Source organism: Tachysurus fulvidraco, chromosome 2, assembly GCF_022655615.1.
Source record: "Tachysurus fulvidraco isolate hzauxx_2018 chromosome 2, HZAU_PFXX_2.0, whole genome shotgun sequence".
NCBI lineage: Eukaryota > Metazoa > Chordata > Actinopteri > Siluriformes > Bagridae > Tachysurus > Tachysurus fulvidraco.
This window is the reverse complement of record NC_062519.1, coordinates 30,968,476-30,986,836: the sequence shown is the minus strand read 5'-3', so window position 1 is coordinate 30,986,836 and position 18,361 is coordinate 30,968,476. Positions and strand designations below refer to the sequence as shown.

Here is an 18,361-nt window from a genome sequence, read left to right as displayed (position 1 = left end):
TCCGTCTTATCATCTGAAATCAAAATGTAAGCAAACACTCCCTGTGCTCATTAGGGAACCTTAAAAATTCTGTTCAGGCCATAAACATTTGACAGACCGAATCTTTGTTTCAGGAACACTTAAAAGTTACTGTAGCATCGTTACACTCCTATCACTAAAAACTTCCAAACAAAATGAGTTACTGTTTTTACTCATGATTGCCACCATATAATCACAATGATTCTACTGGAGTTACCATGTTCTCCCCGTTTCCATGTGGTTTTCCTTGTATTTCAAGTTTCCTCAAATTATTAAAGACATAGAAGTGAGTGGAATGGCCAAGATAACTTGCTCTTAGATATGAATGTGTATGTCTGCGAGCTTCCATGGCACCCACAGAGCACTAGCATCCAGTTGAAGGTTTATTTTTATTTCATGCAGAGTTCCTGTGAAAAGCTCTGAATCCTCAATGTCACTGACTAGAATACTAGAAGTGGTTGAAAGAAAGAAAAACCCAAACAAAATCTGATAATACTATGCAAAACATTTATTGTAGTATGCATACAAAACAATTCAAATCACACAAGTAAAAAATTGAGAGAAATTGGGCTTGTTTTCTCTGCGTTCATTCCTCAGGTGATCAAGATGCCCCCCCCCATTAAAATTTCAGTTCTTTCACACTTTAAATGGCTCAAACAACACACGAGTCTCTAGCTTATCAGTGTTGTTCAGATCAGCATTACAGTAGATTATTACTGTATCTAATATCCATATCCTGCAGTGCTGCACAGAAAACACAGGAAGTGCTCATCATCTGTTACACATCAGACATGTCTATTAAAACCTGGAAAAAAAAAGAAAAAGAAACACCTCTGGCCAAAAGTGTTATCTAAAAAATAAGCTCAGATTTCTATTCACAGATGGAGTGTTTAAAAATAACAACAAAAAAAGGGATTTTATTACATCAGAGGACCTGTAACAATCACTTCTCCTAATGTACTCGGTACAGTGACACCTAAAATTGTCCTTAGCACATGATCACAGATTCACTTAAAAAGGAAAACAGTGTAAAATAAAAATGTAAACCTGATTTCCAAAATCCCATTAAAATTATTCAATATGCAAAGCACACTATTCAGCAACCTAATAATGATAACAATAAAAAAACAGCTCCCCAGGCCAATATTAGAATGATAAAAGGTTGCACCTGATATCACCTGCAGGTAATAATTTACACCATGTTTAATAATTCATCTCGCATTTAAATGCATATGAAGTCCACCTCAGCACCCCTGGGATTTCCTCCTGTGCACAGGGGATTTATTGTGATGGTTAGAAATGTCCTGAGAAATCAGTTATGCAAAATTTTTCTAAAATCAGATTCAATTGTTTAAAATGTGCTGGTGGACATTTGGCTAGTTTCAGCCTTCCTTACCATTGCCAGTGCACAATAGCAATCTAAAGCTGGTGCTGAGAGTGGGTGGTGTATTTGCAGCCCAACACCGTAAGATTAAAACTGTAGAAAAATATTAACTGTATACTAATTGTCTGAAAAACTTCATTTATCATTTACAATGAACAAAAATCTTTATAATGATGAGCGTTTACAAATTATAACATAGAACAGCTGCATTTGAATGAACAGGGTGGAAAAAAAAATCAACATTTCAGATATGGCAGTGGCTTAATGCATTATACCTTAAACAGTGACATTTAAAAATCAAACCATCACTTCCAAACTGTGTGTCAGATTATTTTAGGGAAAAAAGAAAACACTAATTGCATTATACCACAATTTCATTTTGACTAATCAAATGTGATGGGTTAGACATTGTCAACTTATTTTCTCTAGCACCAGCTCGGACAGTAGTACCAGCCGTAATTCAAACGTTTTATTAATACGTTGATTCTAATTCATTAGAATATACCTTTCTATGGTAACGAACACGCAAGGAAATGTATGGTGGATATGCCATGTAAACAGATTACAATTAAAAATATGCATATAATCATTGGCATGAGGTTTTCGGTAAGATGTTTCATTTAACATCAATGGAAGGAGTTTCCAGTGTCAGCACTTTGATGATCATTTTCTCAAAACAGCACATCTTGTGTTTTATTCCACATGTAAACATTTGCTTAAAAATCACTGAGAATGTATTATGCTTAAAATGTGTGGTCTGGATGTTATCAACATTCAGCTTAATATCATCAATTCACAATTTTCTGAACATTTCTCAGCTATCAGTTCAGCTTCAGTTGTGATGTGCCGAAGTGTCAAAATACATCTTTTATCTGTTCTCATCAGTAGAGGGCCTGAAACCAGGGCCTCATGAGATTCCTGATAGCACTAAAGCAGATCAGTTGCATGATATTAGAGAGTAGGAGTATCTTTTAGACTAGAGATTCGTAAAATGCCTAAAGTTTCAATTATTCACTTTGTCATGACTTTTCCACCCTGTTTATCTTTGACAATGCAGAAAACAAAAATACACAAGTTTCGACATACAGTAAACTACATAAGTCAAAGCAAAACATTTCTTATCCCACCAACCCAGCCTTTTTGCAACACACTTTACTGCATCATCATGCAGATCATTTAAATTATTCTGTACTTTTCATGTCTAAAAGTACATTAAGTCAATTCCTGTTTTTATAATTGTGAAGACCTCTATTATGGGGAGGTTATGCATGTATACAGAAACTTTAATTTGCTTCTTATCAAAAAAGAAAAAGCAAAACTAGACTGCACTTAAAAAACCACCGTTATACAGTTCATGGTTACCTGGGTTTAAAAAACGAGGTCTGTAAAATCTGTTTGCCCATGATACTGTCATGTAAGGATGGAGCAATTTTAAGGATTCGTGATTAAAGTATACAAAAAACAAAACAAAAAACAAACAAACTGTGCCTCTGAGGGAGCAATGGATGAAATACTGTTGTAAATGAAACTCCCTCACATGACTGCACACTCCCTGGATCGGGTCTTCGAATCGCCCTGAAAAAGAAACCATGTAATAGAGTATATCTAATAATACACAAATATGGTGACAGAGGCACAATGTAAAAAACCATGAAGATGTAAGTGACGAGTTTCAGTTACTGCTCCCATTAAAAAAAAAAAAAAAAATGAATAAAGATAAAATGTGATCTGAGTCTTTATGGCATGGACGCTGGTATCAGATGGGCCAGTTTGGGTATTTCATAAACGCCACACACACACCTCTCTAGAGTTTACAGACAAAGCAATGAAAAACTACAACAGTGCTTGGGGGATATGGGTGGAAATGGCTTGTGAGAAAGGCCAGATTTGAGCTGCCAGGAATGCTTATAATAACTCACTGTACAATAGTGACAAACCTTGAGGGGGTTGTGCTTTAACAGCAGAAAAATTATTTTCCCATTTCCCCCCATATTTTCCCATGTTGATGCAAACATTAACTGAAAATCCTGACCAGTATCTGCACGAGTGGTTGACTGGATAAGTGCATAAATAAGCATGTGTACAGCTGTTCCTAATAAAGTGACCAGTGAGGGTAAATGAAGTTCACCTGCTGGTGGAAGAGATCCTCATTTCCAAAATCTCCACTCTCATCGTCCCCATTCTCCAGCTCTACCATGCTCTTGGTGACCACTCGCTTTGCCACTTCCTGCAAAACCAAACATGATTTGAATCTGTTGCATTTCTTACATAATATAAAACTGTAAAAGTATTTCAGTCTAGATATAAATTCATTTTAAAAACTCTAAGTGGGATGGAGTTATCTAACCATGTTATTTATTTCTCCATGAGAAGGTTTACTGTTTTACTACAGTCCTGAAGCACTAGCTAGCTTGATCCAAAGCACTTCACTTCAGGTGTTAAACCTAAAAAAGGAAATTAAAAACCAACACCAAGTAAGCAATTTATTGTGGTGGTACTTCAGGACAGGGACAATCAACTATGCAGCTGTGAGCATCTAGAACAGGGCTTTTCAGCCTGTGTGAGGAGGCATGAGTGCTTGTCAAGGGTTGCATCAGATTACACAATAAAGTCAAAGCACATGATTACAGTAGTCATTAACAATTCATTATTCATCCAGAGGGGGTTCAGCTATCACACTAGTAGTCTCCCTGAATAAGTAATACACAGGTTTACATTAAGACACAAAAGCCTAAAATGTAAACTACACTTTGCTGACCAAGTACAGTATTTTCCGCACTATAAGGCGCACCTAAAAGCCTTAAATTTTCTCAAAAATCGGCCGTGCGCCTAATAATCCGGTGCGCCTTGTGTGTGCACTGAGTTCCAAAAATCTGTAAAAATGTTGTGTGACTTTGGTAATTGCTCTTCTTTATTGACTGTCGGACCGTTTCCCGCTGACACAGGGACGTAATGCATACGCTACGTACGCTGGCAGCGATAAACCAATCAGAGGACATTATGTAATACGTACAGTACGTACGCTTACCTTCGCCACGCCTCCGGTAGGTAACAACATTTATTTCTTCCTAACCATTATGCGCTCCACACTCCAGTCCAGTAGGTGGCAGTAAATGGACCTTAAGTTGGTTTGCCATCCGCCAATAAAAATCAGATGCTTACAAGGCACAATTCAGACTACAGGCTGTCAGTTACACGGTTGTAAATGGAATAGAGCTGCGGAAGTATTCAACATCAATGAATCTATGGTTTGGAAATGGAGGAAGCAAGAAAATGTACAGCGTCAAGTTAAAAAGACACAGTAGATGAGGACTTTGATGGATTTGTGGGAGAAGATTGATTAAAAATTAGTGTGTGTATTGTTAAACAGTAGAATAAACTTCAACTAAACTCACTGTTTTGCTTCTGTTACCTTTTTTGTATACTGTATGTTTTAGCATGCGCCTTATAATATGGTGCGCCTTATGTATGGGTTAAGTACAGAAATAGACCCAGTAATTGAGACTGCGCCTTATAATCCGGTGCGCCTTATGGTGCGGAAAATACTGTAAACCTAACCATTATGTTTTAAGGAAACAGCATTCATGAGCACTTTACCCAGTAAACCTGAAACACAATCATTTGCAGACCCCTGAATATAATGCTATACTGTACGTGAAGTCAAATTGGAGTTCTTAACCTCCAAAAAGAACTTCAGTATATATCTTTATATAGCAGATATCACTGCTATCTGTGTGCCATTAACCAACATAAAAGCTTATTACACATCTATTACACTGATTAAGCAGGTAGCTATATTGAGAAAGCAAATAAGACTCGATCTTAGCTGGCTAGACTGTTGCTAACAAAACTTAACACAGTGGCATCCATGCAAATGCATAGAGGATAACCTACTGTAAATAGGTGGTCAATGTCATAATTATTTTTAAACATATACGAGCTAGTGATGAAAATTAAAATGTGTTAAAATTTCGTAATAAGAAATTATCTTTGTATAAAAAACTAAATCTAAAAGGAAACAATATAATCAAATCGCTAATAAACATGGGGATTTGATTATAATCACATGATAAAATGACAACAGGCTGTGAATAAGTAAATAATTCACTTAAACCCCAATTCAACAATTTAATAGCATTTCCAAAAAATCTGGCATCCTTTCATTTTACATGCATTTACAAACATTGCAGTGTGTACCTCTCCATCTGAATTGACCAGCAGGGTAATGGTTTCATCTCCACTTCCCCAGCTGCTCTGACTCTTCCACAGTAGGTCTGAGGGAGGACTGTGGGCCACACCTGCTTCTGCAGCCCACACCTGTGCACAAGAGCAAAATCAAAACTCCAACACAAGATAAACAATTTTAATTCTGTAAAATGAAAACAGATAATAAAATAAAGTAACATACCATACACACATCTGCACGTAATCTATTTATTTATTTATTTATTTATTTATTTTTAGTTCACTTGGTTTCCAGTTCAGACTTTCCCCATCAGTGAATCCAACAATCACTGAAGAATTTATTAAAAAGACATTTCACCGCTTTTCTAGGTGCTATTAGAGTCTGATGTCAGTAACTAAGCAGATTATCTCCTCATACAGACTGTCCGAAGTGAACTAAAAAATTTGTGACTTTAGAAACCTTGAGACCTAAATCACTTCTAATAAGGTACCTGTAACAAACACATCTTCCATTTAATTTCAACACCACAATATCAACATTTACACTTGCATTTAATATTTAAACATCAATTATTTTATATACAGATGCAACTGGTTTACCCTTTCAAATGAACCTGCGGTTAATAAACACAATTTAAAAAAGATTACATGTATTGTATATCCCTGTTGATGGACTGCCAATCCTAAAGACACTAATAGTTATTTAAATGTAATATAACAAAAAAAACAAACAAACATGGCAGGTATGCAAATGGAGTAAATGTAAAGAAAATGCTCTTACTGTAACTGTCTGTCCTGCTTTAAGAACAAACTTGGGGCTGAATTTGTAAGCAATCTCATCTCCCTCTCCAACTCGCCTCTTTAGTCGCCAGCTACCAAGAGACTGATCCTGAGAGAGAGAAAGACGCTGCTTAATAAAATATCCAGATAAATATCAAGCAATGGAGGATATAACCATCATTATGCTCAAACAAATTTTCCAAGCCTCAACATTCAAGTGTGACATATTAAGAATCAAATTGTTTAAAGTATAAAAAAAGAGACATCTCCAAAATCAATAGTTCACTAAGTGACAGATACTCTAAACATTCCAGGTCTGCAGTACCTGCATTTCCAAACAACAAACCCAGGCGCTTTGTTTAACATTTCAATGTTTATAACAAGCAGGTGTCACAAATTTTTTACTTCAGCAAACTCAAACACGTTAGTTTTTCTTAGAAATGCTCAAGTGATCTGGTCACTATGACGTTTTAAACATCATCTTTGCAGACAGATGCCAAAGCATGGTTAAAAACAAAGGGATGAATAAAAATAGTTGCACTTCATTTTGGACTGAAAATTACGTAGCTGTGTTACAGTAAAATACTAGCAGAAAAACGCTGCCACAGCAACAGCCAACAGGTTTTCCAACACCACCACACACAAAACTCTTTCTAGCCTGATTTAGTCTTATACATTATATATTATACATTACATTATATAGTAGCATTCTAAAACGTAAGAAAACTTTACAAAATAGAGCGTGTAATGTATGGCACCTTATTGGAATGATTTTTAAGGGTGACACTCTTGCCCTCAAGGTCAAGTTCCTCAATACTAATCGAGCCTGTTGCCTCCGCATGTTGGCTGACACGGAAGCTGGGAGCACTGGGGGTCTCGTCTTCCACCTCCACACGCTTCCTTTTAGAACGGGATGAGCGGGAAGAGCTGCTGCTTGCAGCCACACTTCGAGATACAGTGACACGTGAGGGGGGACTTGGGGACAGCTTCAGCCTGTGATTACAACAACAAATATAACTATTATGAGGAACCCTGGAGCCAATTCTGTTTCAATGCAATGTAGTGAAAAACACTGCCACCTAGGGACACCATAAAACCTGCTTCACTTGTTTGACCCAGTGCTTGAATTTTACACACACAGAATAATACACTGGAATTATATCGAATTAGTCACATTCCATAAAATTGCTGTAATGTCCATTATAATTATATTATATATAATTCTAACATACATTATACATAATCTATAAATGTAGATTATATGTAATGCTGGAACGGAATAAAGCAGGTACATTCCTGACATTTGGAGTGTGCGTTCTGCTTTACTTTCTGGAACTAATCAAAGTTTGGGAAATGGTTGTAAAAATCAGAACACTTGATTGCTTTGAGCTTATTGTTGTTGCATAATGTAATTATTCAGTTTGTGAAGCAAATCAGTCACAGAACCTAAACCTGTGTATGCTTCATATTAAGGTTAATTTCTAGTCTAAATGCATATCTATATGTATACAATAAATGGTGTAGCTAAGGTTCAAATATTACAATCTGCTTTAATTTTGTGCAGTGGTGTCTAATTTTCTTTCTTAACATTCAGTTCTGACTGATATACAGGCTTGTATCCTGTTCTTAGGTGAGGTTAGCTGATTACATCCATCATCACTTCCTACAGCATTAAATCTTCTCCACATTCCCTCACTCCCTACATTCTTTCAGATCTCTGCTCAAGTATAAAGGACAACGTTTCAAGTGCTCTGACATGCTGCTATCAAAAACAAATTAAGTACTAACTATGGCTGCAAATTAATATTTGTTTATGAAGAAAGCAAAACTGACATCCTATGACAGCAATGAGCTAGAAATATTAATCAAAATGTGTTTCATTTCATATAATGATTTGGAAGATGTATTCATGCTTAAATAACCAACCCGATAGTCAAAATTATATTTTGTCTGAAAATGCAGCAAAATTTTTTTTTAAATGCAATTTCTTTTAAAAAAAGAAAGAAAGAAAGAAAGAAAGAAAAAAAAGCTGGCTGAATGTAGAAAAATATTTATTAAATGGATTAATAATGCATATAAATAACAGAATATTAAAAAAATAAAAATGATCAGACACACAAACACCTCTAGGTTAGATATAGAGAATTAGACAATAACCAGAGTCAGATATTTTGTGTGTGTTGCCAGGGGACACCACCACAGGTCAGCTCAATGTTCACTGATGACTTGACTGTTTATTTAGGTTTCTTGGCAACCAATATATGCAACCGGAGAGCACATAAGGAGCTTCCACATGACAACTGGGTTAGTGAAGGAACCCTATTTGTCAGTATTAATTAATCTAGTTGAACACTTCTGATATCTGAAGGAATTTTCTCCTTCTGATGTGAAAGGGGGAGAGGCCAATCCCCTTCCACTGGTACTGGCAGGCCCAGATGTGTCTGGTGCCCTTTATGACATTCTGCCATCTTGTTTTGTTTATGCTTAAGTCATGCAAAAGAATTCATGGTTACATATAAGGGAAGCAAAACTGAAAACTCAGGAAACCACTAAAATTAGGATGCCCAATATGCCCTATGCCCAATACATGCCATGTTTCATCTTTGAAACTTTAATACAATATGCGATGAATACACAGGCCTCTTTCTTGCTTTTTTTGTAACTGTGTATAGAAAAATCTAATTTCAACCAAGAAAGTACTCAATGGCATTCTAAATAAATACATCAATCTAACAACATGAAAGTACTGTTAAGCTGCATGTGCATTAGGTCTGCAAACAAACAAACAAATAAACAAACCAAGCCCCACACCCCAAACCATGTGGCAAAATGTGTGGTGGAAGCATCACCTATATGTGGCTTCTTGTTTTAATCACTGAAACTCAAAATAGAGTGAATAATCCTGGATAGCTCCAAATACTAATCTATTTTAGCACAAAACCTGCAGGACAGTTAGACAGATGAAGATTAAATATTTCGTGTGAACGTTTTGAACGGACTCAGTTAGTTGTACAACCAGCAAAGCTTGTTCTTGTTTCCACACAAATGTTCATCACCTTACTTTTGTGGGTTGCTTTATATTACATTAAAGGTAAAAAGAAGTGAAATGATTCATCTTTCTTTCTTTTTTTTTTTTACACAGAGGTGTGTAGATTTTGTATATCCACTGCATATTGCTTACAGACTTAAGACACTCACCTGTCTTCCTCTCCCTCCAGTAGTTTCCTGTATGCATGGATCTCCATGTCTAAGGCCAACTTTACATCCAGCAGCTCCTGGTACTCGTTGAGCTGCATCTGCATGCGGTCCCTCATATCGGCCATCTCGCGTTCCTTGCCATCTACTATTTTGCGGTGTTTATCATGCTCGCTGTTCAGCAAGTCCTCCAGCTCACGTACACGCTCCTCTGCTGCTGCTGCCTGCAAGATGCAGTGTACACAAACATTTTTACAGTAAACAGGGAAAAGTGCAAATAGAGTGACCAGCCAATAAAGAGTCCATGCATCTCAAATGAGGTGTCTGATGTTTAAGCAAGAGACCTGCAATTTACCATAATGTTAACTTATGAACAAGAGGATAAAAGACCTGCCATACTTTTCTATGCTCAGAAAATGGTCTTCATATGAAATTCCTTTGACAGGGCCTTACTAAACTACAATTTCAACTGAGAACTCAGATTTTAAGGTACTTGGCTCCTGATTAGAATGGTTTGTGTTCAAAACCCAGCACTGCCAAGGTGCTAGTGTTAAACAAAACTTCTGCCATCTTATTCTCTCCTAATTGAAAGTTGATTGAAATAAATGTGTCTGCTAAATGAGCAAATGTATACACTTCCAACCTTTACCCAGAAAGCTCTCATTTTTGTGCTGTCTCAATTCACTTCCCATCAACAGCAAGTAATTTAGAGACTGTATTTAGTGTTCAGCTGTGTTGGGATGTCAGGGAACAGATGTCCAACTCCCTCAAGCCTCTAGGTTAAGAGATCTTATGTAATCTTATAGTGTAGAGATCTTCATCAGCTTTTTCAAGATTCTAAGATCAGGCAAAATTCATGTGCTATTTTTGATTACCCTGAGCCAGGAAACGGGTAGTGTGCTGGTAGTTGTAACTTGCTACCATTGCTACCATTCTCAGCCACACATTATCCCTTTATCGTCTACTATTCAATACAGGGTATGTGTATTGTTTACAATTGTGTGTCATTCATAAAAATAATTCAAATTTAAGACAAGTAATTTGCGCAGCTTCAATAGTCTACTGGCCCACTCTGATCTGAAATTTGACAAGTACAGGCTGAAGCTGTTACAAGCTGCTAAAAGGCAGTAGATGTGAAAGAAGCTTTGCCTGTTTCTGGAGTGCAGACAGTTGATAGGTCAGCCCCTCAATCCTGACACGAGTCTCCTGCAGCTCCTCCCGTGCTGTGATCACTGCCTTATCATTAAGGTCTGAGGACACCTTGGCATTGTCCAACTACACAGAGGGACATAAAAGAGGAAGTCAATATCTCATTAAATGTCCTACAGCATCACTGAAACAGAATCAACATGTCCAGCATGACAACTGCAAAGATACAAAACAGCTCGATTTGAGAGTACTATTCTTGAGATCATAGAAGAAAATAACTGAAAGCTGTACCTTAGCCAGGAAGGTTTGCTCAAGTTCAGCCTTGTAGAGGTTGACCTGTTCCTCATGTTCCTTGCGAAGGTCCTGCAGAGCCCGGGTCAGTTTGTATTCATAATCTTGCTTGGTTCCGGAGTCCACTTCCACCATCCGCTTTTCCTGGCGCTTCCGTGTTTCACGTACTTCCTATGTAAAACATATAGAAGGCAGATGCTTGAACTTAACTTATCTCTAATATCTTTTAGGCTAATTTATGAAGCACTCACATGGCCTTAGAAGTAATCAATACAAGATGCAAAAAAAGCAGAACACCAAAGGTGTTCTTCTTATAGGTGTTTTACAACCTATAAGAATTAAAATTAAAGCTACAGTTAAAAAAAAAAGAAGAAGAAGACAAACATTTTGAGAAGCCCTGCTTTATAGGTTTAGAAGGAAACTTCTCAAATTCTTGTCTAAACAGTCTCTAAAATACAGATCCGCTTACCGACTAAAACAAAGACGAAAAGCTTACACCCACCTCCTCAAACATGCTCTTCCTAAACTCAAGTTCCTCACTCAGGCTTTGGCAGCGGTTCTCCACATCCACTCGCATCAGTGTCTCAGTCTCCAGCTGCTTTTTAGCAACAGCATGGGCATCCTCAGCCTGTAAGGAATCAACAATGTCGTGAAAGCAGGTCTACTTAATGAAAGCAAGTCACTAAATTAATGTTTTATACAACTTTCATACAAGTGAAGTAAAAAGGCTAACCTTAGCAAGCTGGTTCTTCAGGTCAGCAACCTCTGCAGAGAGTGATGCATTCTCACTAAGAGCTGTAGAGAGTGATGCTTCGCTCTGGTTAAACTGAGACTCCAGTTCCTTGATACGGGTTTGAGCCAAAGCCAGGTCACCATCCTTCTTCTTATAGCTGCAAAACGCAACAAAAAGTCCTATTTGTGTAAAACAACTAATACAGACAGACAAGGCAACTAGCAAGGAGACCAGCGAGAAATTCTGAGCAGTAGCCTAGTCATATAAAACCCATAAAAAAAACTCAAATCAGACTAAAATGTAGTCTAGTAAAATCAAAATAATAAAAATAAAAAGAAAGTCTGCTTAAGTGTAGAATAGACAAATGGCATTTCCCTTGTGGTCATAGAATCAAGTGTTCACAGACACAAATCCACAGGCTTCCTGTTCTGATGTTACCTAGCAACAAAGGTAAACCAATGAAAACATTTGAGTAGAAAGGCAAGTTAAATGAACAAGTCTGAAAAATAAAGAAAGAGAAAAATATAAAAAGATGCTAGTTAAATAGTGGCAATGAAAAAAAAAGTTTTAATAATTACTTTTGTTTATTTACTTTCCATTTTGTTAATTGACAAAAATAACCTGTTAACACTTCTATTTTTGAAAGCATTTTTTCATACCGGTTATAAAGCTTTTGCACAGTCCTATATACACGTCTAAAAATCAAAAACACTGTGTATCCACTGTATATTCAAATCTTTAAACAAAAGTGCAACTGTGTGTACTTCTGATGATGTAAGCAGCCATGGTAATTTGGATTCATTCCTTAAATGGTAGGAATAACCTGTTGAGTAGGAATGCCTAGTTGAGGGAGTGATTTCTTTGGCTTTTACTGGTAGGCGCTTGAGACTTACAAGTTGAGGTTGTAGCACTAGCTACCACGGTTCCATATAACAAAAAATCTAACCAGAAATGGAATTAATGCCTTGACAGTTCATATTGCATAAGCAATCAATAAAGAAGCTTTAAAAATACGTCTTTTGAAATCAGAAAATTCATCTAAAAGGAGGTACTTGCTTGTCAATTATATCTGCCCCATTAAAAAAAATAAAAAATAACCCATAATAATAACCTAATTCCCATAATCAACTAAACTGGATAAGGACACTTCTGTTACTAAATTTATTATATGAATGCTGTATATAAACTTTACATCCTGGGTGCTGACCATTGATCTAACAATACCCTGTGCCCATACTTTCAAAATCTCAGGATCACTGTACCACTCATATTACACAACTTAACATTTTGATGTTTTGTGGCTGTAGTGGCATGCACACAAGTATCCACAGATGAAGCTTGCACATTACACACACATCATTCACATGGAAAGATCGCCTTTCATCATATGGCATTGTCAAGCTTGCTGACCCTAACGCAAATTAAACATCAGCAAGGAGATCAAGGCTAAAATTGTGTAGCATGAATTTAAAATATGCTGTTTTAACCCTTACTCATTCAATCAGTCTTGAATCAGGTCTAAAAGTACTTCTATAGAACACACACATAAATACCACTTTTTAAATACTACTACTATTATTAAATATCTCCCCTTTTTTAAGCAAAAAGCCCACAGTCCATTTTTTTATTGGCTAAAACTTCACTTACCTCTTAGTAACCTCCTCAAGTTCAGAGCTGACCTTGCCCAGATTGATCTGGAGTTTTGCTCTTTCTCTTGCAGTCTCATCAAGGACACGCCTGGCATCGGCCAGTTCAGCCTCGTACAGAGACTTAACCCCGGTCACCTTACAGAAGATTAAACACACAGACAGTCAGAAACCCGTATGCAAGTTATAAACCTTTGTAGTATTATCATTAAAAGAAATGAATCACATTCAAAACCAGATCATACAAACTAGGCTTGTTAAATATATAAACATTACTTGACCACAAGATCCAAACTAATTACAGTATTTGATCCTTAAGGGCTAAACAACAGAAATACACTCTTACTGTTCTTTAACTAAAGTGCTGTTCAAGCATTATAAATAAAGCATGTTTGACTTGCAGTGTACCCCAATACTTGCACACTCTTCGCTGACAGTTTGTTTGTTTGGTAATGAAATAATTGAGGGAAATTGTAGTAATTTATTTCCTGCAAAAAAGCATGTCAATACACTTTCTTTTACATCACAGCTATAACTATCACATGTCTTGCCTATAAATCAAGACAAATTCAATTTTGTAATGAATACATAGAAAGCTCTAAACTTATTGGACATTCCTGAACACAAACCTTTGTGAAAGCAAAGTCTTGCCTAGCATTAATTCATTGATAATAAAAAAAGTCAAGACATAACACAATGCATTAACATAAAAAGTAGAACTAGACAAAATAAAACCCAAGAATTATAAAAAGACCAGAGAGTACCATTTTGTTTACATTTGTATGGAATTGCTCTTATGCAAAAGTACGTAAAGGGTTATTCACTATTCAAACTGCTCAAGTTTAGCGCACCGAATTATGTTTGAGCAGGACGTCGGTGTGGTATAGGAATAAAGGGAACAAGAGCAGTTTGAAAGGCGTCCTCGGCCACTCGGCCAATGTTACAGTTCGGATGGAGCGGGAGATTTTACACATCTGTTTGTAAACATTCAAAAAGCAACGTTTTGTCGGTCATGTAGCAATTAAATCATCTCATCTCTCTTTAATACCTTGTACATCTGGGCATCGTCTTCGCATGTTCCGCGCACGTCTAACTTATAATATATATAAATATATGATAATTAACTAAGAATTGACACCAGCTGTATAATTAGTGATAATGATAACAGTAGCGCTTCTAGCACAACTTCTCAACTGCTAGCCAGAAGGAAACTAACAGAAATATGACTGTTTGATCAATTTAGTAATTAAACAGATACGTGACCTTTATTCCAAACTACATCTAATCATTCACACTACTAGCTAGTAATCACTAGCTTATGCTGAATTGTTAGCATGCTAAAGCTAAACCATACATTCAAATTTACCTCTCTTGTTGTGACCTCCTCCTTCTCGGAGACCTTCAGAGAAAGCCTGTCATTCTCCAGCTCCAAGGACCGGACGCGGTCGATATAGACGGCCAGTCGGTCGTTCAGATGTTGCAGATCCTCTTTCTCCTGTAGGCGGGAGATGCGGGTCGGGGAGAGCGGCGTTGAAGCAGCAGTCGCCCGGCCAGATTCGGCGGCAGCTCTGCTTGGGGTTGCGGTCGCCATATCTGCACGCGAGAGACAGCAACTTGTTTGTGCTTGTTGTTTCCCCCAAAAGGTTCTGTTTCAGTCCTGTTGCAACACAAACCGGTGAATTTTATTAAGTAAATCCGAACGTAAAATACAGTACCTTCCGAAATTACTCGCTGACGTTCTAAATGAAAAGTCTAGCACAGTTGTTTGTATTGGAGCCCCGTAGCTGGTTGGCTAGCTTTGAAAGAATTGTTAAAACAAAATGGCCGCCTGCTAACGTAAAAACCCGCCAAAAGCTACCGGATGCGGAAGAGATGCTGGGAGATGTATTTCTGTAGAGTTGTAGTTCTTTTTAACGTTTTGTTCGTTTTGTCTCAGATAATGCATACAAACTATTAGTGGTGTGGTATACTCCACCTCCTGTGGGAGAATTTCCATTTTATGTTTTTATATATCATGTATCATATTTTAACAAATGACTTAAATAAGAACTATTGTTATGTTTATTGATATCACCCAGCATATCAATAAATCAAGAGAAAAAATAAAATGAATGTTTGTTCTTTGCTTTTAAGTTTTGGACTCTTATATCAAGTAATCATTTGTAATTATTTATATAATCATTTATAGAAGAAATTTGGTATTTATTAAAATATGGCAATGGCATGGAGAATTGCAAATAAATGCTATAATTTTACATTATTTATCTAAAACCTTGCATCAGAAATTCGTGTAGTATATTTCAGTGTATTATTAGTGTTCGCATATGTTTTTACAATTAAAATAGATAGATAGATAGATAGATAGATAGATAGATAGATAGATAGATAGATAGATAGATAGATAGAACTTTATACTTTGTCATTGCATAGTACAGGTACAACGAAATGCAATTTGGCATCTTCCAGAAGTGCAAAGAGTAGCAATTGTGCAAATAGACAAGTGCAGATAAACATGTAGCATATGTACAGCATGTAATATATATATAGAGAGGTAGAGAAACATATGTACAGTAAATAAATATAAAGGCTATAGCAGTGCAGAGATGTGTGGACATTGTTGTAAAGGAACAACAAGTAGACGGTTAATAAGATTATGAATTAAATTAACTTCCAGAAAAATATTGAGTTTGTGGGGGAAAAAAGCTAATAATAAAAAAGGTTTATCAGAGATGGCCGGAAAATGGCGCTGTGTTTATTTTAGGCAAGGTTTCATGCGCTCTAAACTTTGAATATTGTACTTCCGCTCTGTAACACTCCTTCCGGTTTGGACGCCATTAGAAAACGCAGGTACGAGTCATTTGAGCGTTGTAGTATTTATAATCTTTCATATATCATCGCAATCCTAACATTAATTATAACGTGTGTTGTTTCATCTACAAATAAAACACATATAGAACAGCATCGTGTCGATATTATTGTTAGTTTAAAGCGTATTTTTTGCTTTAGATGGTTGAAGGAACACTTGAGTACACCGCTGTTTGTACAGAGCTCTGGATTACATTGAAATTAAACCTAGTTAACGGACAAAACACTACAAAAAAGTGTAAAATGTTCATGCATTTCATCATGTAATTAACCGTGTTTTAATGTTAAACCGGCTTTCCGAAAATCATCACACAAGGCTTCACTATATAGTAAGATTTTGTAGGTATAGAGGATGTTATTAGTGTCTGAAACGATGTCATATTTAACATTTGTGAGTAAAAAGCTTTGACCTGTTGTGATCTCGATAAGAAGCGTCTCGGTCTCATTTATCTGTTTAATCACAGTTTTTTTTTTCTGTTCTCCTTAGAAATGGCAATTCGGTATCCTATGGCTGTTGGTCTTAAAAAAGGCCACCCAGTGACCAAAAACGTGAACAAGCCCAAGCATAGCCGCAGACGAGGGGTGAGAACATGTTGTGTGGCAGTCTGAAGTGTTTCTAAAGGCTGCCAATGTGACAATACTTGACTTTAATACAATGCATAATATGCATCATGTTTAATAGGTTATCACAAAGTTGCTATTTTTCCTCAGGGTATACAAAAATAAAATTATTGAATAATGTAATGCATATAGATATCTCAAGTGTTGAGAGACTGCACACTGAGATCAATGTAATCATATTGTCGAGCCCTGAGAGACAGAGAGAGAATGCACCCGCTTTGGTCCTTTACACCTACGCGGTCCAGTACTGTTTGGTCTTTGTTTTCTATTTTAACATATTTGATTATTAGTTTATTTGGCCAAGAAATTGCTGAATTCCATATATGTGTGTGTGTACACACACTCTCTCTCTCACACACACACACACACACACAGCTCCTGATATTTAGACTTCATGTTTTTGTATTTTTGTATTGAGCGTAAATGCCTAAACTAAATGCACAAAAATCTCAGGATGATTAGAATTTTTACTCTGCACATGTCAATTAATTTGTTTTGGGGGAGGAGAAGTATCACTGAAGTTTTGAAAGTTATTTATAATAAATTTATGTATCAGCTGATTTGTCACGATTTATTATTATTTTTTATTGTCCCATCTCGACACTTTTTGTAATAAGGTGAATGTTTTTAATGCCAGAGAAGTACATTTAAAATGGAATGATCTATTTCCATAGTACTATGAAACTCAGATGAGGGCTGTTTATGGACCAGTTCAGATTTTATAGTGGTTCTTTTCTGTCCTCAGCGTTTGACCAAGCACAGCAAGTTTGTGCGTGATATGATCCGTGAGGTGTGTGGCTTCGCCCCTTATGAAAGGCGTGCTATGGAGTTGCTGAAGGTGTCCAAAGACAAGCGTGCCCTCAAGTTCATTAAGAAAAGGGTGAGTCTTGATTCATACCTAACTTTAAATCATCTGAAATAATCTGCCTTTTTTGTTGTTGTTGTTTCTAGTTGTGTTCTTGTTTAGTCAGTCTGGTACATCATACAGACATGGGCAAAATTGAAGTCTCATAAATATCAGACTTTGTAAGAAATTCATTGAGCTAATTAATGTGAAATTAGACACTTTTAATGCATGTTTGACCTGGCTGACATTAGACAAGTACACACTGCAAATCTAAATGTATTTATTAAAAATTGCCTCCCAGTTTTCATCCACAATGTTACATTTTTTGGCCAAGATGAGAAAAAGATGGAAGATAACAGAAACATTTAGCATGTCACTAGATGTAATACATTTATTAAACAGAAGTTGTTTACAAAAATGATGTAATCATAAACAGTATAGTCTTTGTAGAACAAATATAGTTCACGGAGCTGTAAATATTCGTTTAGTTGTTACTGTATTGATGCATTTGTGTTTTCCAGGTGGGAACTCACATCCGTGCCAAGAGAAAGAGGGAAGAGCTCAGCAACATTCTGGCTGCAATGAGAAAGGCTGCTGCCAAGAAGGAGTAAAGTTATTGGGCAAATAAATTTGTATTTACAAATCTA

The 18,361-nt window shown here is 36.5% G+C and overlaps 2 protein-coding genes across 2 annotated transcripts; one reads left to right on the top strand and one right to left on the bottom strand.

Annotated features, from left to right (window-relative positions):
• Nucleotides 1–503: 503 nt before the first annotated feature.
• Nucleotides 504–15,254, bottom strand: lmnb2 (lamin B2). The gene is made up of 13 exons (XM_027159503.2): nt 15,097–15,254; nt 14,748–14,974; nt 13,383–13,519; nt 11,736–11,892; nt 11,505–11,630; nt 11,003–11,173; nt 10,712–10,837; nt 9,566–9,786; nt 7,126–7,360; nt 6,369–6,476; nt 5,600–5,719; nt 3,531–3,629; nt 504–2,977 (listed from the first exon to the last, which is right to left on the bottom strand). The coding sequence occupies exons 2-13, from the start codon at nt 14,970–14,972 to the stop codon at nt 2,936–2,938; spliced, it is 1,767 nt and encodes a 588-aa protein (XP_027015304.1). The 5' UTR covers nt 14,973–14,974; nt 15,097–15,254; the 3' UTR covers nt 504–2,935.
• An 833-nt stretch (nt 15,255–16,087) lies between these two features.
• Nucleotides 16,088–18,361, top strand: rpl36 (ribosomal protein L36). Its single transcript, XM_027159525.2, has 4 exons — nt 16,088–16,228; nt 16,734–16,828; nt 17,613–17,747; nt 18,236–18,361. The coding sequence occupies exons 2-4, from the start codon at nt 16,736–16,738 to the stop codon at nt 18,323–18,325; spliced, it is 318 nt and encodes a 105-aa protein (XP_027015326.1). The 5' UTR covers nt 16,088–16,228; nt 16,734–16,735; the 3' UTR covers nt 18,326–18,361.